Below are 23,874 nucleotides of genomic sequence, written 5' to 3' on the forward strand. Positions count from 1 at the left end.
ATGTCTAACTCCAGAGGGCTCAGTAGATACTGCAAACAGATGAGGGGAAGACCGGAAGGACAGCCAGCCTGTGGCAAAGTGCTACTTTGAAGGGGAGAAAAGTGGGGCTTGAAATGAGCAAGGGATCCAGTGATGTATAATAATCCCCTGAAAGGGGCATCACAATCCCCAACTTGAAACTATACTACAAAGCCACTGTGATAAAAACACCCTGGTACTGGCAAAGAAACAGACCCGAGGATCAGGGGAATAGATTAGAAGATGCAGAAACAACTCTAGACACACTCAGCCACCTCATCTTCAACAAAGGAGCCAACCACCCTCACTGGAGTTTCCTCTTTAATAAATGGTGCTGGAGAAACTGGATTTCAACCTGCCACAGATTAAAACTAGACCCATACTTATCACCATGCACTAAACTAAAATTGAAGTGGATTAAAGATCTAAATATTAAAACAAACATTAAACTTGCTGGAAGATAGGTTACGTAGAACTCTTGAAGACACTGGCATAGGAAAAGACTTTATGAACAAAACCTCAGTAGCACGGGAACTAGCACAAAGAATCAACAACTGGGATCTCATCCTATTAAAAAGCTTCTGCACTGCAAGAGAAACCATCAACAGAGCTAAGAGACAACCTACAGTGTGGGAAAAAATTTTTAGCAGCTGTTCCTCAGATAAAGGACTACTATCTAGAATATATAAAGAACTTAAAAAAATCAAAACCCTAAAATTTAAAGACCTAATTCAAAAATGGCATCTGAAATGAACAGACATTTCTCAGACAAAGAAGTAAAAGCAGTAAATGAACATATGAATAAATGTTCCATATCACTGGTCGGTCATTGGAGAGATGCAGATGAAAACAACACTGAGATTCCACTTCACGCCAGAAAGAATGGCTGCTATCAAGAAATCAACCAATAACAAATGCTGGCAGGTCTGTGGGGAGAAAGGAACCCTTCTCCACAATTGGTGGGAGTGCAGACTGGTGCAACCACTGTGGAAATCAGTATGGAGATACCTCAAAGAACTAGGACTAGAGGTCCCATTTGACCCAGCTATTCCCCTGCTGGGTATCTTCCCAAAAGAATTAAAAGAATCATACCACGGTGATATATGTGCATGCATGTTTATAGCGGCACAGTCTTTAATAGCTAAAAGTTGGAAACAGCTCAATTGCCCATCAACTGGAGACTGGATAAAGAAGATGTGGGGTTTAAAAAAAAATAAAGTGGAGTACTACTCAGCCATAAAGAATGAGAAACTAGAGTCATTTATAGCTAAATGGATGCACACTAAGGCCACAGAGAAATAAATAGGACACACATGTATAAATAATAAGTAGTTTCTCTGGTGTGAGAAACTGAAAGTGTAAATAAGAATCAAAATGTATAATAGATCATGTGAAACAGGAAGAAAAGGTTTAAAGGGGAAGGGGAAGTGGGAGGGGTAGGGGAAAGGAAAGAAGGGAAAGGAAAAAATATGAGAAAAGGAAAAAATGGAAACAAAGTCTATGTAAATAGGGAAGGGTGCAGGGGGTGAAGGGAGGGCAAGGGAATGGGGAAAAATAAGAACCAAGATGCATCATGTACAGGTACAAGATCCCAATGGTGAATGGAACTGTGGTGTACACCTAAAGTGTACCAATAAACTCAATGAAAAAAAATCCCCTGGAGGACACTGTGGCACTTAGTGTGCAGCTGGGGATGACTCAATACGGAGGAAGAAAACACATGATGCAGGGGAGAGAGGGAAACATCGCAGGAGGAAACAGGGCTGATAGGTTTCACTGAATGAAGGGGTCACTGGCCACAGATGAGAGGAAGTAAGTGAGGTCATCTGCTCAAATTAAGGATGGGTAGGAACTTAGAGAACAGAAGAGGAGCAGGGAAGGGAAGGGTGGAAGGAGAACAGAAGTGTGGACTGGTTCTAGAGGTAAGGGGGCAGCAAGGTGGCAGTGGCCGGGCGGCTGGGACACTGCCCGAGGTGCGTGGCAGTGCGTTTAGAATGAGATGAGCCATCAGCAGGGCTGTTTGCTGTTCTCCTGCTGCAACCAGATGCTGTGGGGCAGGTGTGGAGTGGGCAGAATTAGAGGAAGCTGCCAGGAAGTAATGTGGAGAGTGACAGGGACAAGGGACAGCCGTGGAAGCCCATGGGCTCTGCGCTGAACAGAGAGGGAAGTGAAGAACTGAGGGAGGGGAAGGAGGGGAAGGGAGTCGGTGGAGGAGACAGCCAGTCAGAGGCTGCTGGAATCACAGATGCTGGGGCTTTCTTGAGGTAGAAGAGAAAAGAAACTTCTCAAAAGAGCAATGAGGAACAAGGAGGGGCACCTCCGCCACCTCCAGGGCTAGGGGCACAGGGGTGAGAGGAGAGAATGAGAAGAGAAACAGCACTACGCGAGGGCTGGGGAGTGTCCTGAGCTTTCTAAGCATTAGAGGAAGAAGATTAAACAGGAGGGCAGGTAATGGGCACAGAGTTGGCCACCAGCAGGGCACGCGTTGATGAGGGCAGAGGGCGGGTGCGCAGGAGGAGGATGGGCTGCTGCTGGAGTGCCTGGCTGTTCAGAGCTGACCAGTGCTGAGCCCAGGGACCTCGGGGGACCTGGGAGGCTCTGGTTACGGGTGCTCCCTGGGGCGATGAGGACTGAAGAATGTAAGGCATAGATGACTCCTCCCAGAGAAAATGTCTCCACTGGGATTCTGCGGGTCTCCCCGAAATTCCCTGGAGAGTGGTGGCAGGGACAGGTGAGGCAAAAGTGTGTGCAGTTGGCAACTGTTTCAAAGGTGGTGCACCCGCCACTCATATAGGGGAGGGTTAACATTCGTTTTATCAAAGTACCCCTTTATTTTAAGGAGAACGCTTCGTTGACAGAAAAATCCTAACTGTAGCCAAAAGAAGGCAGATCACTTTATGTTTGTTTCAGCGGCAATTTCAAAGGTACATTTTGAAGTTCTACATTGACCAGGAAACAGCTTTACTCAAAACCTGGCCTGGTTGAGTCATGAGTAGGTGATGATATTCTCATTTTACAGTAAGAACACTGGCTAGTATTTGGTAAGTCCCAAGACATAAGTAGAGAGTAGATACGTAAACGCAGGACAAGTCTAGGTTGGGTTTTACCCAGCACGACATCAGTGGGTTCCTCAGCATCTGTCTCTCTCTTGAACAGGTGACTGGGGACATGTGTTGTTCAGCAGTTCAGATTTCATGACGTTTAGGATATATTCTGACCAATAAGTGCTTCCCTCTCTGGAAATGTCAAGGAAGTGGATGTGATTACAAAATTGCTAATGAAGGAACTGTTGCGAAGACATCCCAAAAAGCTTTGAAACCCTTCATTATGCCCAATCCCGAGGATGCTAAGGCGCGACAGAAAGGAGACCCTGCATGTACCTCGCCTGCCTGTGGAGGGGAGCACGGGGTGAGCAGGTCCCTAAGCACGAGGAGGAGAGGGGAGAGTGCTAATAGACACCGAGAACACCCCCCCACACCCCGAGTTGGACACCTCTGCGCACGGCCACTTGGCACACATATGTGGGCACAAACTTGGAACAGAGGTGGGGAGAGGGGAGCTTCAGGAACTGGCCAGGAAGAAGCTTAATTAAAGCTCTTGATTAGACCAGTGACCCAAGCCACAGCGGAGGAGCCTCAGGAACAGCTGGAAGAAGAGGTGATCTGCAGCCTTCTCCCTCTCTGTTCATGGACACCGTGAAGTAGCACTTGCCCAGCTATGGAATTCAGCACCGCTGCATTCAGCAGTGCCTGGGAGAGACATTCACATTTTGGTTCTGATGATCCATGCTTGCAAATGTCACGGAAACTAGCATAACACTGGCTGCTGGAGACTCGGATGCAGCTGGGTCAGTGTATAAATCAGTGAACACTCACACACACATAGTTATGCTGAATAATTAGCTACCCTGAAGGCCCATCTCATGGCTCTCCAGGTTTTACTGTATGAAATTTTTGGTCATTCAATGGAAAAAATGTTTTGCTTCCTAAATAAGAGGAGAAATGAAGATACATTTTCTTTGGGAAAGCTATTGGTAAGCTAACGTTCAATTTCTCTCACTAGCCACATATTTGGTATCTAGGCAGCTCGCCATCAATCTATTATTCATTTACTTCCCACTGTCACTTAGAAAGGCTTGAATGTGGTTTACATAAGTATGTACAACTCTGGCACATTATCTTTTCAATCCTTATTTGCCTCTTTGATCGCTATTTTTCCTTGTTAAAATTTTAATTGCCTGTCAACCAAGGGTTTATTTGTGAATTCTGTTAAATTAGGTTCTTAGCCAGGGTTCCCCTTTGCAGCATCCCTGTGGCTTGCAGGGGTTAGTTACGAAAGCACAGGGAGAAGAATGGACCATGAATAGCCACAGTAACCAGGGAAGGGCCGTTAATCCTCAATATTGATGATAAGGAACTATTTTCACGTCTATGGCTCAGCAGCCCTCTGGCCGGACGACCCCAAAGTGATGCCCTTCAGCTCATGACCCAGCTGAGCCGTCAGAACTGTGATATAATATCTGTGCCTCAAATTGGTTTTTATTTTTAACACATGAAACTTAAAACTGGAGGCTGTTAAATTGTTCCAAGCAGATAGAGATGGAAATCCAAAGAGAAGAGGAGTTCAAAGTCATTGACTCTGAATTGTCACCAGGAATCATCTGATTTTCTTTATCATACCCTTTTCCTGTCCGTCCACCAGTTCTGGCTTCTGTGCTGAAGTTTCTGATGTGTTTTCTTTCGAAGTTTATTATTCCCTAAAGCCACAGTCTTCCTGTTGACATTTCCAAGAGTTCAGAGTGCAAGAGGACAGTCACAGCCCTTCAGTGGCAGGGTCTTCACAATGGCTGGGTCATGGCCACCCTATTTAGTTCCTCCAGAACTTGAGAACTGTGAGGCCTCTTAAATGATACTCTCCACTTGATATTTTTAAACATCCAGCAAAAATCTCCAAGCAAAGTGCTATTACCGGGGAGACTTCCATAGCAGAATTCAGATGAAGGGGCCAGCCGGCATTCAGACTGGCTAGGATGACACAAGCTTGTCCCATAGCTTCTGGTTCTGGAAACCGTGCATGGCATTCAAGTCAGATGATCACAGGGGTTGTTGGGTGCTAGTGCAAGGGATGAGCTAGAGCTGTTTGTCTAGGCTCAGCACTACTCTTGGGAATACATTCTTCCCACTGGATGCATCACCTGGGGTCTCAGCAGAGAGAGGTGGAATTACTCTGCCATAAAAAAAGATCAACTTGAGTCATTTGTAAGAAAATGGAGGGGCCAGGGATTTAGCTCGGTGGTTCTGCCATATTCCTCAGAAATGCAAGGATTCAAGTTCCATCCCCGGTACCAAAAAAAAAAAAAAAAAAAGAAAAGAAAATGGATATACTTTGAGACCATAATGTTAGGTGAAATAAATCCGACACACAAGCTTAAATATCCCATGGTATAAATAAAGAGCAAAATAGAAGACAGATGATAGGAAGTGGGGAGATGGATTTTCCTCAGAAGGGAAGGAGCTCAAGAGATGGGGAAGAGGGAGGAAGTAGAAGGAAAGAGAATGAAAAAAAGAATTAAGATGTGTTATGTGCGCCACACAAGGCATGTGCACATTATATACTGCAAACATACTCACAAAAATGAAAAAAAGGCATGAGGAGTCTGCACCTCTCTCCTGGATTCTAGTAGCATTACAGTTACAGGTAACTCTGTTTTGCCTTTTTCCCTACAACTCAAGGGCAACAGGACTCATGAGCTTAGGGAGTTTTAAGAAGTGATGCCCGGGTGCACCCTTGAGATTCTGCTTAAACTCTTCTGCCGTTGTTCGGCGTGGGGCCCGAGATCACTCTCTGCAGGAACCCTCCTTCTCACAGCTAACGCTCCTGGAACACCGGGATTGCCTTGGAAATGGTTTGCCAGGTGGGGCTGACTCCTCATTGGAAATCGCACAACATTTTTAAGGTGCTAAAGCTGAGGAAGCCCTCAGTTCCTGTTCCCTTTGGGAATGTCAGAGAAGATGTTCTCAAACTTGACTGCTATGAAACCAAAAACAGGAACAACCCCGGGCATAGGGGCCACGCCTGGGCTGAAGTCCCCTCACACTGCTCAGCCTGTGTCGCTGAGCGGAGGCGTCCCACAGCACCTTCTTGGTTTCTACCTGTCGAATCTTACCTGTTCTGCTCAGTCTTGTGCCCAACAAGCGGGAGGCAGGCAATGCATGTCCGTCAAATCATTACTGCTAACTGCACCGTGCCTCTGAGCCTCGGGGGACTTCTATTAATGCAGCAACAGCCTTCTTTCCTTCTGCTGACAGACAGAATGCTTGTGCATCATGTATGAGGCCGTGGCCATCCATGCTGGCTCCAGCTGTGCCTAAGACAGAGGTGCCTCATACATACGAGCTGGATTTAATGATTTAAGAGGATGCTGTTAATTATTGTAAAATGAAGTGCTGACCCCATCACTGGTTTTATAGCCAGCCTCTGTAGTTCTTCCACTCTGCTGTTCTACAGCAAACGAAGACGACCAGAGCCTTATGATTTTATTTTCAATTTTCGCTTAGAGCAACCTCATCAGAATGCTCTGGTGCTGCTGGTCTGTCTTTCATGACACACATGCAGGTGGGTTGAAGACAGGGTTAGTTCAAATAGTACCAAAAAATAGGGGCCTTCAGCTTTGCCTGTTTTGCAGTTGAAGCTGCAATTTCTCTCAGCTGCCTGGCTTTCAGTGCAAAGGATATGAACTCGCCTCCTCTTTAGGGAATCTTGAAAGGAATTTTGAAGCATCATTATATCTGCATATCTGACCCCAGGTTGGTGCTGATTCTGGGAAGATCTCTCTGAGCACACAGCACTGCCCCCCCATTTCTAATGACCCTTGCATCCTGCAGCACAGAAAATACAAGTTCAGGCCACAGCAACACTCAGTGCTCCCCAAAATAAGCCTGCAGGAAAACCAGGAAGAAAGAACAGGAAGCGAGAGCAGATCACCCTTCTGATTAGATACATTCCACGCTCTTTCAGAGTCGGGCCCCGCTGCCCACACTTACTGCCAGAATGTGCCCACTTGACCGAAGGGGCTGGTTCCTGAATGGGTCACCTTGTGGGACCATTATCAGGCTGGGACAAGGATGACATAATCACATTCCCGAGCGTGCACAGCAAGCGGCCAAGAGGGCTGGAGAAAGTTGGGGGATGGAATGAGAACCACTGGTGTGGGATTGTGCACCGTCTCCTGCTGGTCCCCGAGCAGGGAGCACGGGATAAAGGAGGGTACTGATGAATGGGGGAGAAAGGGGGGGATTGGGAGCAAAGCCGGCTCCATCCACAAAGTAAAGAATTGACAAAGGTGGGGAGAGAATGAACGTCTCAAGGGTGGCTAAAGTAAAAGTGATTAGGGAGGAGGGGGACGGATATATACCAAAGCCTCACTGATGAGATGAGATTGAGCAGGGAACGGGCTTTGGAATGACTATTTTGTAGCCACTGACCTCCGCTTCTGAAAGAGACCGGGGTGGTGGAGAGAGGCAACCCAGAGAAAAGTCGCAGTCGGGTAAGGAAACATTGACATTCATCACAATTCTGTTTCCAGACTAAGTTCGGGTAAGGTTGTCTTCTCTACTTAGAATTCAGAGCCAGCAGATCTTTCTTCTGGTGAGGGACATCTCTGACTTAGACACAGGGTTCGGTAAATAATTAACCTTGAGAGGGAACAATGATTTCTATTGGTAGTGGGGATATTAATTGGAATCTAACCTAAATAAAGGGCACTGATGGCTAGTGTGTGGTCACTGGCCTTTTTCTGTTTTTGAAGCAGCGGTGGAATTTTCTTAATCTAGGAGGATTTATCTGGTTGCAAAACGAGGGTTTCTCAGTGGGCCTACAGAGACGGGTGCTGAAGTAACAAATACAAGTTGGTTTTTTGGGGTTTTTTTTTTTTTTTTGCCTTAGCTGTCCTTGAAGGCTCCACAGCCCATAAAGCCTGTCAATTCTAATTTTCCTTGAGTGACTGGAGATATAAAGAAAAGTGTGGTGAAAATCCTTTGGGCTTTTAGCAGCCCAAGCTCATCTGCTCATCAGCCTCAGACACTTAGAGCTCACCCACTTGCATTCACAGACAAGAGTTCTTCATCGGGGACCTATTTTTCAAATCAAAGTGAAAACAGGTTGCTGGTATCTTCCAGGAAGAGAGCTAGCAGGGATGCTCTGCTCACCTATGGAAGACTTAATTATTCCACAGTGCGCCAGGCACGAAGCTATGAGTGTAATCACACTAAGTAGAGGAAGAAAATATATAAAAATAAGTGGTAGCTACACATCCTCCTTAATTCAATAAAAGTGATAGAAAAACGGGAGTAGACTATGCCCATGCACTGTCTGGGTGATGGAAGACCAAGCCATATTTTGCCCATCAGTGAAACCTTCAGGTCCTCTTTGGTGTAATAAAAGAAATTTCCATCTATTTTTAAGGTAAACTATTTACTAAAGATTCATTTAAGCTAATTCCATCAACAATTCCAAAAGCCATTAGAGCTAAATATTTAAACTAAATTTTAAGGGCCAAAAGGGAGTATTTGCAGTTTAATGCAGAAATAAATACCACCTGACATAACAGTTGCTTTCATTAGTTTGTTTTTTCAGCTCTGTTGCTTCTAATGAAATTTAATTAAGTTGATTTGGATGCTAAAAGGTACAGTATACACAGAGATAGGGGTCTTCCGTGGTATGTCTTTTAAAAGCCAATGCTGTATAATCCATTTATGAATTGCACTTGACCCAATTGGCCTAGTTCAAAGGCACCAATATCACCTAGAAGATTTGACAAGTTGGAAAGAAATGTCTATAATTCAGTTGAAGAAAGCAATAGCATTGTTAACTATCAGGAGTTAATTTGTATCAACAGGATGAAAAAAAAGAGAGCTTGGGAAACTGAAACAAAACCAGATCAGTCCTCTTATTTCCCCAGTGTCACTTCTGAGATCAAAGATCTGACTCGGATGGGCTTCAGCTGAGCCTTTTGTGTCCCAGTTAATACTGTAAAATTAACTTTGGAAACGAAAAATAAAAACGTCCAGCCCGCAGCTTTACAAATCCAAAGTGTCTCACATCATTGGGAAGAGTCAGCCATGTTTCATACCTGTTCATATGTGGTTAACAAGCTCGAAGCCCAGCTTGGTAAAGAGAAGTCCCGGGAAGGCTGAAACAGGTAGGGATGCGCCCCCTGTCGGGCCCAGACTCAGGTAGCCACCTGGGTGCTTTCGTGCAGTCAGCACTAACAGGTACCTCACACTGAGCGAGGGAAGACAAGAGAGGCGTGTGCTCTGGACAGACAGAGAGGGACAGACATTTAAACATGGCCATGCCATAGCCACTTGCAGTAAGAGCCATGATGGATGAGTCCAGGTTATTATGAGGGATTGTTACTGGCCTCAGGGAGCTGGAGAGAGTTAAGGAGATTTCCTAAAGGAAGCAACAGTAAATTGAGACAGAAACAGGGAGGGTTGGAGGGAGAGAGAGAGGGGAAGCCAAGGAATTAACCCAAATGCAGGTGATGCAAAGGCCCTGGGGCGGGTATAACTTTATGCCTACTGAGGAAGATAAGGCATGGAGAAAGGGTGGTGACACTGAGGAATGGAGCTGAGGGGAGAGTAGGAGGAGATGGTCCTAGAGTGGTGAGAGGACTTTATGCTGAGAGAAACTGGACACTACTGGAGAGTTTTAATCAGGAGACGGGCAACATCAGATTTGAATTTTAAAAAGTGCACTCCAAATGCTTAATGGAAAGCAGACTGAAGATGGTAAAGATGACTCCACAAGAGCAATTAGGCAAGAGTTGTCCCAGGCCCTTGGGTTACGGAGATGGAGGCAGATTTGAGAGATATTTAGGAAATAGAATGAACGGGTTTGATGCTAAACATAAGGAGACATTGACTAGATAATTCTGTTTCTGAAAAGAACAACAAAGTGGTTTTCTGAGTGGGCAACAATGGAGGAAGAATGGGCTTGGGGATGATACTGAGGGCTGAGGGTGAGGTGTGTGGCCAGCCAGGGCCTTGCAAGCTGTCTGGCTGGAAATGTCACAGAGCTGGCTGTGCGCCAGAGCCGATACACCTGCAGAGTGCAGGAGTGCGGACCCGAGAGAGAACTCAAAGTGGAAGCCAGTGGCACCCAAATGTGTTGAAAATGATGTGAGCAGATACATTCATCTATTTTAGAGGAATCAGGTGTGAAGCAGGGATGCCTCAAGGCAGCCAGGAGGCTCCAAAAGAGACAGAGAAGAGGCAGATGGCAAGGTGAGAAAAAGATGAAGTGCAGTGACAGGGCCGGGGGGACACTGTTGGCCGAAGGAGGCCAGGGCGGGGACCGGTGTGCCCAGCCTGCTTCCTCCTTTTCTCGGACAGGCACCTGGACAAGATGGCCTCTTATGGCCACGCAACAGAGACCGGGCCAATGGAGCCGAGGATTCAGGCATGCACTTTGCCAGGGCTGGCTGGGGCCCTCACACCACGCTGGAGCCGCAGGTGAAGGGGGAGGCTTCTGAGCATCCGGGTGGAGAGGGGCTGGCCACCCGCTGGACAGCTCTCCGGGATGGCTACCTGAGCAGGAAAGCTGACTTCTGTGGAGCTGGACGGTTAGACATTGAGGTTCCCACTGTGCAGCTGGGAGTGTCTCCTGCTCATCAACTCACACAGAGAGGGGAGAAGAGCAGCACTGCCCCTAGAGCAGTGGGAAGGGTGGGAAGCCTCCCGGAAGCTGACTGTGAGGGCCAGAGTAGAGAAGGATGCTCAAGATGGGATGTTCCTTTCATAAAGTCAGAGGCACAAAGAAAAATGCTTCTGCAGAGGAAGAATCCAGGGGGAGAGGCAGAGGAAGCAGCAGGGAGGAAAACAGACACATCACAGTCCCTACTCAGAGCAAAGGACTTCAGAAACCTGGACCATCAACAGCGGGGAGAACCCTCACACATTTACATAAATACAACTAACCTAAGTTGGCCCCGATTTGTTGAAAACCATTATATCATTGGGCAAAGGTGACCCATTCTGGATATTCACTTCTGTATTTCCGGAACCTGGAAGAGAGACAAGGACAGCACAGGTACTCAATAAATATGTGCTGCATGAAGGTGGAAAGGGCCATTTCCGGGGAGGTTAGGAGGACCTTGCTGAGAGGAGCCGCGTGGATCACACAAGGAGATGATGCGGCCTAGCAGGCCCCAGCACAGAGGGAAGCCCAGTTGATGTGCCTTTTGCTTTTGATGCTATGATTTCACCAGCGGTGAAGTGGAACATTTCAGCGAGCGGAGCAGAAAGGGGTTTTGCAGAGGACAGCGTGGGACCTGTGGCACAGCAAGCCCCATCATGGGGGTCTCGGCAGCCTGCCAAGGTCACTGTGCTCAGACGGCCGCAGCAGCCGTAAGACACACCCGGGCCACTTCCACATTCTGGACCTCGCTCCTCCCCTCAGCTACTGCTGATGCTTTTTATGTTGTTCAAGCTACGAGAAACAGTCTGGAAATCTCAGAGGTCTTCTTCTCCTGCTGCCTTAGCCTCTGTGAACAGCACCAAGGAGCCACAGGTGTGGGCTGGTGGTCAGAGTTGAAGCCATCTGGGAATTCTGGTTGAAGCCTTTCCAATGAGACAGAAGAGCCACAAGATCTCTCAAGAAAGTGCAGTTTTTATAAAGACTGAGCTCAGAGAGTCAAAAGGACTGCTGATGTTGGGGCACACATGACATGCACTTGGTGGCTAAGAACATCTCGGCAGCCTTTTTGTTTTTGTTCTTCCATAACAGGAACTCTGCTCTTTGGTTAGGCCACCAGGCAGAGATATCTGGCCGTGCCTGAGAGCTGCAGGGAACGTCTCTAGGTGAGAGCCCTCCCTCCCTCCTCGCTTCCCATTGTCTGGCACGGAGTGGACTGAGGGCAGGTGACAGTGCTGCAGATGGGGACAGCTCTCTGAGTGGACAGCAGCGAGGGAGGAGGACCTGTACCTGTACCTGTACCTGACTCTGACTTCGACTCGACTTCGACTCGACTCCGACTCCGGGAGGTGCAACCTCACACTTTGACTGTTACTCTTGGATTTTCTGGCCCAGAAGTACGGGAGATGACCAACAGACTCCAAAGATGTTCCTGTCCCAATCCCCAGAAACGGTGAATTTGCCACCTTCATCAATGGGAAAAGGGACTTTGCAAGTAAGACTAAGTCACAGATCATTCTGAGTAGATCAGTGGGCTCACTGTCATCACAAGGGCTGCTCCTTATAAAAGAGACTTTTTTTGGTGATGCCTTGTCTCAAAACTAAATAAAAAGGGGCTGGAGGGTAGAGCTCAGTGGTAGCACACTCCCCAGCATGCCAGGGTCCAGTCAGTACTAGGGGAAAAAGGAGGTGGAATTCAAGAAGTCACAGTTTGGGAAGGTAGTGTGAAACTGGGGGCAGAGAGAGCGGCAGAGGTGTTATGGTGCTGGTTTTGAAGGTGGAGGGAGACACCATGGGCCAAGGCATGCAGACTATCCCTGGGGGCTGGAGAAAGAAGGAAACAGATTTGCTAGAGCACACCTGGAGGTCATGCATCCTTACCACCAATTTGATTTCAGCCCAATAAAACCCATTTTGTATTTCTGGCCTCCAGAACTGTCAAATCACACACATGTGGTTTTTAAGCCACTGAGTTGGTAGGCATTTGTTAGTAACGCAACAGGCAGCCAATGCAAAGGGTAGTGACATTTCTAACTTTGAGTTATGTTCACTCTAAGGTTTATCAAACATCGGGTCTTAGAATTGTGAAAACATGCAGATGATTACATAACCGATTAGATACTATGAAAGGATATTAATGTGATTTTCCAGATTTTCTCTTTTGGCTGGAGCCCCAAGCCAGCAGATGAGATGTTCCACAGCCCACACCCTCAGAGGAAAGTACTCAGGCATCCACTGAACTTGCAAAAGTGCCAGACCAGATAGGGTTCTGCAGGATTAATGTGTGAGCCTCCTCCAGGTGATATGAGACCTGCTTTTGGATTCTCTAGAAGTGGAAAACAGTCTCCCTGGAGGTAGACAGTGGCTGAGATCCCCTGCCCCACCTCTCCTGAAGCCCAGAGAATAAACTTGACCATGAGATCACTGGGCTTGGCAGGTTTCAGAGACTCTTGTCTTGAGTAACATTAGCAGGATGATACGTGATTCCGTGTCAGAGATGAACAGAACACGGCACTCAGGAAGCTCAGGTTTCGGGTCCACCTGCTGCACTTATGCATAATTTCATAATCACAATTTTATGCTTCCTTATAAACAGCACTTCTTGCATAAAGTACAGGGACGTGAACGTGCATCTATCTGGACTGTGCACAGTGCAGTAGCAGAAGCCTGAGGCTGATGGTGGGCTGTGAGCAGCGGGCTTGAGGAAGCCAGGCCAGGTGTCCACACGCGCACACACACACACACACACACATGTGTGCACATGCAGGGAGGTCCTCAGGAGGAGGTGGTACCTCGAAGCAACCACACTGCCCCCATGGGAGGAGCTGGCATGTGGGGACATTGCCCAAGGCAGCATGGACCAGAGCCAGGGGAAGACTGCATTGGCCAGTTCAGCTCTCCTCATCATGGGTCCCCCTCCTGGCTCAGTCTGACTGGGGGCACTGGGATGGGTGATGGCACAGCCATGTGAGAGAGAGGAGAGAGATAGAGAGAGAGAGAGAGAGGGAGTGTTGACCATGCTCTGTTAGTTACTTTTCTCTTGTTGCTGAGGCACAATACCTGACACCCAAAGTTAAAGGGGGAAAGGCGTATTTGGCTCACAGTTTGTAGAGGTTCAGTCCATAGTTGGCTGGCTCCACAGCAGTGTGGCACAAGGCAGAGGAGAAATAGTTCATGGCACCCACCCAGTAGCAAAGCAACAAGGGAAGCTTAACAACATCCTTCTGCCCCTTTTATCTTATCCAGACTACAGGGATTAGGGCGGCTCCCAACCAATCAGTGCACTGGTTTAGTGATCACACACCCTGAATCCCAGCATCACACACTCTAGATTCTGCCACCTCTGACCACATGAGGCGGTGGTGCGGGACATCTAGACCCAAACCATAACATGCTCTCTCTTAAGCAAATTAAGGTCCTCATAGAAGTAACATCACCCAGTCTGCTGGGATCCACCAAAAAGGAAGAGGGTAAATTTGATTTAATCATCCCAAGCAAAAATGTATGCAAACGTACTGAACTTTGTACTTCCTGATCCAACCCCTTTTAAAATGCCTTTGTCTCTAGAGTATTTTTAAAGGGTTTGACTCAGAATGCTATGGATGAAAGCCTTGTGATGGAGTGGAATTACAGAGGAAGTGTTTAATTGGGGCCCCTTTTGCGGATTTCCCCAGACCTGGGGCTGTATCCTAGCAATAGCTAGAACTTAGTCACTTCTTGTTCAGCAGCTGCCATGTGTATCGATTTCCACTTCTGCACAATTGATTTTTGCTTCTCTTCCCATTTGTGCTTTTGTTTTTGGACAGCTATCATACGATGAGTGTCTGAGAATTGCTTTTGAGAGGTCAGGGGACCTCGTGAAGAAAGACAAGAAAGACCTTTTTTGTCAGTACAAACCTCAGGTAAGTGCCTAGATTTATAGGGGAGAAAGCACCACAGCTGAGTTTAACCTCGGCGGTCTCACTTTCTACCCCACCCTGACATCAAGGGATTTAGAAAAGAAAACATTTGAGGAGCCACACTCGAGAACCTTGAGGACTGTGGCCATGAGGTTGTTCTAGAATCTGGTCCACAGTCTTTACGTTTTTCTAATCATCCTTGGTGAAGCATTTTGCAGCACGTTAAAATGATGAATAAATTCTTGGTAAGTTCTTTGATAAAATGACAGCTCTATATTTAGTAGTTTAATTTATTTCTCTAGAGGATTCGCTCCTTTTCTGTCACTATCTTAGATGCACAGAAAGTAAAATCCATTAATTCTCAAAACAGTAACATGCTAAGGGAGTAGAAAGTATTCCTTGCTCTTCTTACTGCAAAGCTGTGTGATCAAAAATTTTCAATTTTGATTTTGTTTTGTTTGGCCCTGATGATATTCCCAAATAGATTTCTAATTCTCACTGGGACTTGGTGCTGTTCTTTACGTGTCCGGTAGAGGAGGTGATGAGGGGATGTTAAGCACGAGCCATAGCTTTAGTTTGCAGGACCAGGCTGCAGGGCCCTCCTCACACTGGCTGGTCTCCCGAAGCAGCGAGAGCTGACACAGCTGCATTCATGCTCGCATCCCTGTGACTCGGATACTGGAGGAATCCACAGGCATCCTCTTACCTATCCATAATTACTTATCGATTTCTTATTTTGTCAGGGCGGCGGTGGTGAGAGCCAATGCAATGAACACAATGCAGGGAGAAAAGAGGGCCCTGTGCGAGAGAGGCTGTGATGGGCAGGAGTCCACTCCTATCGGAGCTCATTCTTCGCCCACAGAACGGCCCCTGCAGCCTGAGAGTCCATCTTTCCTGACCAGGAAGGGAAGGACATCTGCAGATTAGTTTCATGTTTTGTTTCTTGCATCAAAATGGCAATAGTGAGTACAGTCGCATCATTCAGAGGAACACGACTCAGTTTCTAGCACAGGCAGACTGGCTTTGCAGGAGGCATCAGCTCACTGGGCAAGATACTGATGTTTCGAAGGGCAGGGGCACAATCCCCAAAGCACCAGGCTGTGAATATGGGTGGGGGAGAGTTAAGCTAATGTTTAACCTCACTGACTGTCAGCAAGAGTTTGGTTCTGATGTTTGATCTGTCTTTGATGGGATCCCTGTATTTATGAGCTAAAGATCTGAATTCTCATAGAGATACTGAAAAGATTCTGCTCTCTCTGAAGACTTTAAGTTTCTTAGAAGAAAATAATTGAGCCTCAGTAATATAACTTAAATTCTGCAAAAGCCATCTCCAGTTGACAATGGACACTGCCTGGTTCCTTCCATGGTAAGCTTGCAGGGTTTACTTAGTAAGCCTACTTAGGTTTTCTAGGAAAGCATCCCATGGAGAAGCAAGAGAATGGAAGAACAGAAGGGCGTCCCCTCTTTCAGCCCTAACACTCAGATGGTGCCCTGAGGCTTCTGGCTATTCCTTCCTCTTGATCCCAGATGGGTCAGTCTGGGTCTCAGAGGTCAAAGCAGGGCTCCTTGTACCCAAAGCTCCATGGTTGTCCTTTAAGGCAGTTACCCTGAGGAGGGTCCCATGGCAGGACGTGAGAAGGCATGGAATGACTCAGGTTGGTGCTGTGGTTGTTCCAGAAACCCTCCAGAAGATCCCTACAGGCTGTGGGGCAGAGTCACATTGAGACTCTGAGACCAGGTTGTGGGTATGGAGGTGGAAGCCGGCCATAACAGTGAGCTGCAAGGATGGGATGATGTGTCCATTAGAACTTATTAAGGATGGGTCACACAGTAGAAAGATGTCATGGGAGGTGACAGGGGAACTTGCTGGCTAGCTAGCCTTAGGTCACTCTTACCAAGCAGGAAGGATCCACCAGCCAGTGAAACCCTGGCATCTTCTCATATGAAACTCTGGAGGAACCGCTGACAACAGGGAGGCTGTGCATGAGTAGATGTGGGGGTGATGAGAAACCTCAGACTTTCTTCTTCATTTGGGTATGATCCTGACCCTGCTCTACAAATACAAAGAGCCTTTAATGGAGCAGTGCCCAGCCATAGAGAAGGATAAATCTGAGTCATTTGTAGGGAAATGGATGGCTCTTGAAACCATAATGCTAAGTGAAAATTACTCAGACACAAAAGAGTAAATATCATATGGATTCTCTAATACGAGACACCCAAAACATAAGTAATTTAAAGAACAAAAGGAAAGAGAGATGGCAGGACAGAGGAGGTAGACTGTGGAGACGGGGAGCGGGCCTGGGGCAGGAGGGAGAAAGGTGATGCAAAAATGAACAAGATACGATGTGTCCTCATTTCTCAACGTGGATGTAATTACTGCGCATCGCAAAGGTATACTCGAAAAAACAGTAAGTTTTCTAAGTGAACAACAGCAAAAAAGTTCATGCCAGGGGCCAAACCAGCTTACATTTTAAGTGACTACTGTGTAAATTATACTTTAAAGGGAAAAGGGGCCATGCAAATTTTAACACCAAGGCCCACTACCAAATTTGTATTCAGGAAGGCTCACTAAGTCGGTCACCGACCTAGTGCCTCATGAAGACCAATAAAACCTCAATTCATGTCTTTTGGGGTTGAGATGAACTTCAGTTTTCCATGTCATTAGTCTGAGGATTGTATCTTTATAAGAAACTGGTATCTGAAAGTAGAATTTTGAATTTTTGGAAAGAGTAATTGAAGCAGTTGAGATAATCTAAAAATTATGATTTTTTTTTCTTAAAGTTAAAAGCATCTGTTTTTGCCAAAGACTCAGGTATGATTACTTTCTTTTACTGTATCCCTATTTCCTAGCACATATGAAATCTCTTTCAAGAAGCACTGCTTATTTTCCCAAACAACCAAGTATTACTTATTCAACCTTATTTCAGAATTGATACTAATTGTGGTAGAGGTGGAGGTGAGCATCATTGTAGTTTTTAGGAGGAATGACTTGTAGTGTAAGTTCATGGTACAAATTCTCCTGTGGTAAATATTTGAACCCCCAAAAGGAATTGTTTTCTACTAACAGTACATCTACACCTACTATGATCATTAAATACTATAGTACCACAATGCTGCAACATCTTAGCTTTAGGTCCAAAATATATTCATAGTACTTAAAAGTCTTTCTTTTGCTTTTTAAAACAACTATCTATTCAAACTCATCTGCTCCATAATTATTTCAGATTAGTAAGAAGTGACCTTAGTTCAGATCCAAGGAGAGGTCAGAAAAATGAATTCAGAGGAGGTGACGTCAGAAATGCAGGGAGAGTGAAGACTCAGACAGGCCGAGGGTGGGCGCCCACTCATGGGGAGGTCTCGGGGTGAAGGAGGGACAGCACAATGGGACACAGGTGGGCACAGCGGGGTAAGGGGGTCAGCCCTGCAGGAGGAGGGACAGCCATCGTCAAGAAATCAAATAATAACAAATGCTGGCCAGGCTGCGGGGAAAAGAAAAGTTTCTACACTGTTGGTGGGAATACAATAATGGCTGTGGAAATCAGTACAGAAATTCCTCAAATTCTAAAGCTAGAAATTCCATTCAACCCAGCTATTCCCCTTGTAAGTATCTTTCTGAAAGAGTTAAAGACATCATATTACAGTGATCCATGCATACCCATGTTTATAGCAGGGAAATGTCTTAATAGCCACATCTCAGAAGTGGCCTATATGTCCCTCAACAGATAAATGAATAAGGAACAGGTGATATTTTCACACAGTGCAGCACTATTCTGCCATAAAGAAGGTTAAACTTGAGTCATTTGTAGGAAAATGGAGCCACTTCCAGACCGTAAAGTTAAGTGAAATAAATCAGATGCACAAGCTTAAATATCACATGGTTTCTTTCATATGAGAAACCCAGTGTAAAATAAAGAGCAAAATGAAAGATAGATACTAGGAAGTAGGGAGCTCGATCTTTCTCAGATGTGAAGGCAATCGGGAGATGCCTGGAGGGGAGGAGGGATGAAGAAAGAGAAAGGAGGTGTGTTGTGTGCACAAACCAACTCCACACAAAGAATGTAATCGCTGCTAACATGGACAAATAAAAAAACCCCAAACCAAAAAACAAAACTTCCTGGTTCCTTAAAAAAGCACAGTAGCAGTGAAGAGTGAGGGGATGATGACAAAAGGAGATCCTGAACTCAGACCTCGAGCTGCCCGGGGAGAGAAAGGCAGGGACAGTGTTTGTCAGGCAAATGGCCCCTCAAACGTGGACGGCCAGCAGCGACTCCCACAAGTACACCAGTTTGCAGTCGCAGAGCATCTTGCTAAGTGCTGTCCATCTCAGGCGATCAGTACCCTGGCGAGGCAGCGGGGGTGGCGTTTACCTCAGACACAAGGCCGCCAGGGGCTGGGCAGGGCTGGGCAGAGATTCGTGGTTGGCACGAAGGGTCTGTGATGCGGGGTCGACCACTCTGGTGCCTGAAGCAGAGGGAAGATGTGGCGCATGGGGGCCCAGGACTCCAAACCTGCCGGGCCCTGAGTGCAGGTCCAGCTGCCTTGGGAAAAGAAGCTATTGGCATGCGACTGGCCACAGTCCATGTGAAGAGGATGTGCAGTTTCCTGGAGGCTGCATCCAGAGTGGCTGCCCCTCAGGTGCAGAAAACTGGATTCCAGACACCCCAGCACGTCTACCAGCACTGGCCGTGAAGCCTGGAGAACCAAAGGTGCTCTCCCTGTGCCTGTCCCTCACCCAGAGCCACCTGTCAATTCTTACACTGATGGGCTCTGTGTCCAAGTGACTTGCCCAAAATCACACTGCGAGGCTGGGCCTTGGGCTCTGGCTCTGGGTCTCTTGATTTTTAAGTCCTGTACCTCCTTGTGCTTGCTCCAAATACCATCAGTCTGATCGCCAGCTCTGCTAGCAGAGGATGAGTGGCCAGCCCCGGGAAGCACAGCCTCCCTCTACCTTCCCTGGCTCACATGAACCCAGAAGAGGACACTCATCCAGGGAGGTCACACCGCCAGTGGCTGTTGATGAGCCTGTGCACCTATGGGACAAACAACAGCCCCTTGAAGGCTGTGGCCATGCCGACGTATTGGAGCTCTGCATGTCTGCCCTAGAGAAGGGATGACTTAATGGAGCCAGCTAGCTTCCAGACCAGCAAGGCTGGCACGAGAATTCAGCTTTGTTTGCTATGGTTTTGGAGGCAAAAGTTACAGCTCACAAAATTTGTGCTTCATACAAGTGAGAAACCCTGGGTAATCACAGCCACCCTAAACAGAACAGCATGCTCCATGAGGTCATATTTGCTACTGACATTAAACTTATTTGAACAAAAGGGAAAGCTTTGTGGAGTGGAGACCGCCGTTCTCCTGTCACACACTTTTCTGCCCATTGCCTGGTGTCTGTTGCAGAGCTTGGCACAGCTGTGGGGCTGGGTTCTAGCTCCTGGGTGTGAGCCGGGATTTGGCAGCTTCTGCATCTGCTGCCCTCCTTCACCCGCTCTCTCCCCGGGGCTTGACTTGAGAGGGGAGGAGACAGATACCACTGCCCGCACTGACTGGAGCAAGAGCAGCCCACTGGCCCAGGACCTCCTGCTGGCCCAGCTGCTGCAGCTTCTCAAAGATGTCTGTTCAGCCGGGCGTCTAAGCTTTTGAGTTTCTCAACCAGTTCATTTCCTGGTGATCTAGTGCAGATAATTAAGGTATTGCACAGTGGTTTGTACACAATAATGTGTATATTCTTTTATTCTACGCCTCTCACCAAATTTATGTTCTTTCATCCAACACCAGCCATCCCAAGGTCCCCAACCGTGGTGACTCATCATACCTTATTTCTTCAGTGAGCTTGTCTGCAAGTCCAGAGCTCTAAAAGCCCATGCACTTCTGATCTCCTCTTTCACCCCACGTCCCATCCGTTCCTAAGCCACAGTTTCCTTTTCTTTATGAAACATCCCTCTGGGGCAATAAAGATATTTTATAGCTCTCTTCGTGCTTATTTACACTTACAGACTTTAAAACACTTGCAGAGTTCTTTTGCTTGCCAATGACAAGCTTCTCCTGCAATTGTTTATTTCCCCTGAGAAGAGTGAACCCAGAAGGTCCGGCCTCACTCCGGCTGAGGTTCAGGTAACACACATGTGTTTGGGTTCCCCAGGTCTCACGAATGAGCACAGTCAGTGAGAACACGCACCTAGAAGGGCCTCCCAGCTGATGTCATGTGTCTCTCGAGGTCAAATCCAAAGCTGATGTGCCGAGTCTCCAGCCTCCAGGCCTGGGTCCAGGAGGACAGAGCCTGTTTCTCTCATGCACGTGCTGCAGCCTTTCCAGCTTCCACCTCTCCCTGATGTGTTCCCTCACCGCAATGCCTTTAGCTTTGACCTTTGAATTATGCAAACTGTAAACATTCTTCAAGATTTGGCTGTATAATTTTCCTTCCTTCAAGTCATGCTGACGGGTGTGTCCGTTCTGAGGCCTGTGGGATGCTTGCCGTGTTTTTAAAAAAAGTTACAATAAAAAACTAAAGGAAGTTTTACTACTTATATAGATAAACTATCTTGCATATTTTCTACAGAGCCGAAGAGAATATTTCTATAGTCAGTGTAGCACAGGCAAGCTAACCATCTGGACACCCAACCTGAGGTATATAATTTAGAATCTAATAAAGTTGCCAGTAATTATTCCATCTTTTATTTTTACCCACAGTAGCTGCTTCCATGTTTGAAATTTTCTTTGGAATTCTTCCTTTGCAAAGCTTAACAAATAGATTTGAAGGACAGATAATTAAAAGGTATGGATCAGACATTTTTCAATGGCGCGCGAATTGCAGATGAAACAATACAAGAGGATGAATGGACTTGGTTTTCCCACAGAAGGACTTTTCAAATGGAGAATGTTTTCGAGCTTTCAGCCCTGCTATTAGCAGTACTTATGGCATCAAGTGCAAAAGCCCTTGTTTCATTTCACAACTGCATTAATATGGAAATGATAAAGAGCAGCTCTTTCAAAATTCTTTTTGTTTGTACCAGGGATTGAACTTGGGGCCTTGCACTTGTGAGGCAGGCGCAGTGCCGCTGAGCTACATCCCAGCCCTGTCAATGTTTTTAAATCATGGGTCAACTAAAAATATCACCACTGATGTCCACAGCCCCTCTTCCTTGACTCTCTTCACATGGGAACCATCTTGAATCATCTGTAGGTCTTGCATTTTAGTTCCATTAAATTCCTGTCAACACAATCTTATTTTCATGCAAAGAAAAGATGATTACACATTTTGAACTCTACTACCAACATAGGAAGAAAAACTAAGGTAGAAAAATCACTCTACTCCTCAACAAACAGCTTGCATAGACTCTAAGAGCAGTTTTCCTCCCATGCACGGAAATATGAGCAGGTTCATTTCAGCAAAGAGGAATCTGGAACCTAGAGAAAGTGATTTCTTTGAGGCAGTAATATTTCTTTAAGCTTCTAGGGGCACTGAGTCAGAACCACCAGCTCCCTTCTAATTTACAGCATGCTCTTCATGTCTGGCTGCCTGTTTAGCCCAAGGACCCTTTCCTGGGAGGAACCTCATTTGGCTTCTGGAGGAGTCCAAGAAGGAACTAAGCAGGAATGCTGAGATCTGAATTTCAAGTAAAATAGAGCAGAACACAAAACATTTGCTCATCCTAACATGCAAAATGTTCAGAGAAGGATATGACCGGTTTAGAACACTTCTATAATAGTTAATTCCCAATCTTCACTCCAATGAAACATACCACCTCTTACAGAAAAGGACAACTTTGAAGGAGAAATAGAGAAGCCTTATAGATAAGCCTTAGTTAAGCCTTATAACCTTAAAGTGCAAAGTAATGAATGCTTAAGGGAAGTAGGAGGGTCTTGGGGGAAATCTAGAAATATATAATTTAGTAGAGTGAGTTATGCATTTACCTTTTCCCATTGGCTTAGAAGAAGACAAAATTTTCCACTGGCAAGATGGTCTCCCTACAATGCGGCCCCACACCCTTGCCCAAGGAGTTGGTTTCGGGTCAGGCTGGAGGATCAGGCTGCAGTCAGCAATGACTGTGGTGGTCCCTTCTCCATGCACAGGCAGGTGGCACCAAAGAGATGCTCAGGCAGTGGGTGAAGGATACCCATGTGCCCTTCCCCAGCCTGAATCCTGGCACTTCTCCCCTGTGTATCCATGATGTTTTCTACCACTATTTGTTAACTCAAATTTAAACCACCCACACTCACTAGACTGATAATGGCAAATAACAGCTTCTAGGAGATATTTGTTAAATATTTCTTTCCTCCTAATCAGAAAGGAAGAGTTGCACATCCTTTATTTAGCAGCATTTGGAAATGAAGTGTAGAATCCAAATCTCAAGATGTGGTGGCATTTTCATCTTAAGATTTTATTTTTGAACATTGAGGGATGAAGAATCCCTTCACTGCATGGTGTGAATTCTTGCCGGTGTTGCAGGAGTGTACTGGATATTTGGGAAGCCTCTCTGTGCTCTACGGTAGCCAGTGGGTATCTCTTTCCCTTCAGGCAACAATGTGAAGTTCTCAGGAGAGAGGGACACGGGACAGGCTACCCGGTCTTCTACTTAGTATTCCTGGGCTACAACACCACTAGACTTCCTGAACTGCTTTTTGTAATCTTTCTGTCTCCTCTCCAAAACTGACAGTTTTGGCTAAGTTTCTCATGAGTGTGGGTCTATTCTGTCCAGAAGGCTCATGGCTCGTGGACCTTGGTATGTGTTTAGGAGACCCAAGGTGAGCCTTTTATTTATTTACTTATGCTTCTTTGTGGATCCTCATTTCAGTACCCGAGGCTGTTTGCCACGTGCTCTCAGTATGTGTGACTCCTCTGCTTATGGTCACAGACTGTCTCGGGCACACTGGGTCTGGGTTCTGCCCGTGTGCAGCTCATAAGCTGAGGAGGCGAAGCAGACCTTACCTTCTTGTACAGACTCCTCAGATCTCGGTACTGCCACATGCTGTTGAGGACCTGAGATGCGGCCTTGACCACTTTCGGAGAGTGCCTGACAGAGAGAAGACAGGAAGTGTGATGGTGAGTGGCGGGTGGGCTGGCACGGATCCCACTCAGCAGGAAGTGTCAAATCCACATCCCTGGCTTCTCTGGAGCTTTGCTTCTCAGCTGGGGAGTACAGCACACTGTCCTGGCAATTCCCATCCCTGTTCTTATCAGCACACCCTTAGGGTGAGAGACAGAAGATACAGCAGTTTGGCAAAGAATTTTAAAATTGCAAACACAAGAGTAGGAGCATTTAGT

At 46.6% G+C, this 23,874-nt stretch overlaps 1 protein-coding gene across 6 annotated transcripts in view; it reads right to left on the reverse strand.

Annotated features, from left to right (window-relative positions):
• The window catches only part of Ctnnd2 (catenin delta 2), an 871,879-nt gene that overhangs the window by 21,306 nt on the left and 826,699 nt on the right, over positions 1-23,874 (reverse strand). For all 6 annotated transcript variants that reach the window (XM_087189427.1, XM_004845189.4, XM_004845188.4 and 3 more), the window contains one exon: positions 23,539-23,623. In XM_087189427.1, coding sequence (XP_087045553.1) covers positions 23,539-23,623 — 85 coding nt within the window. The remainder of the gene's footprint in view (positions 1-23,538; positions 23,624-23,874) is intronic.

The sequence above is a fragment of the Heterocephalus glaber genome, unplaced genomic scaffold (assembly GCF_053883595.1).
Source record: "Heterocephalus glaber isolate CG9 unplaced genomic scaffold, H.glaber_assembly_v1.0 deba00001538, whole genome shotgun sequence".
Lineage (NCBI taxonomy): Eukaryota > Metazoa > Chordata > Mammalia > Rodentia > Bathyergidae > Heterocephalus > Heterocephalus glaber.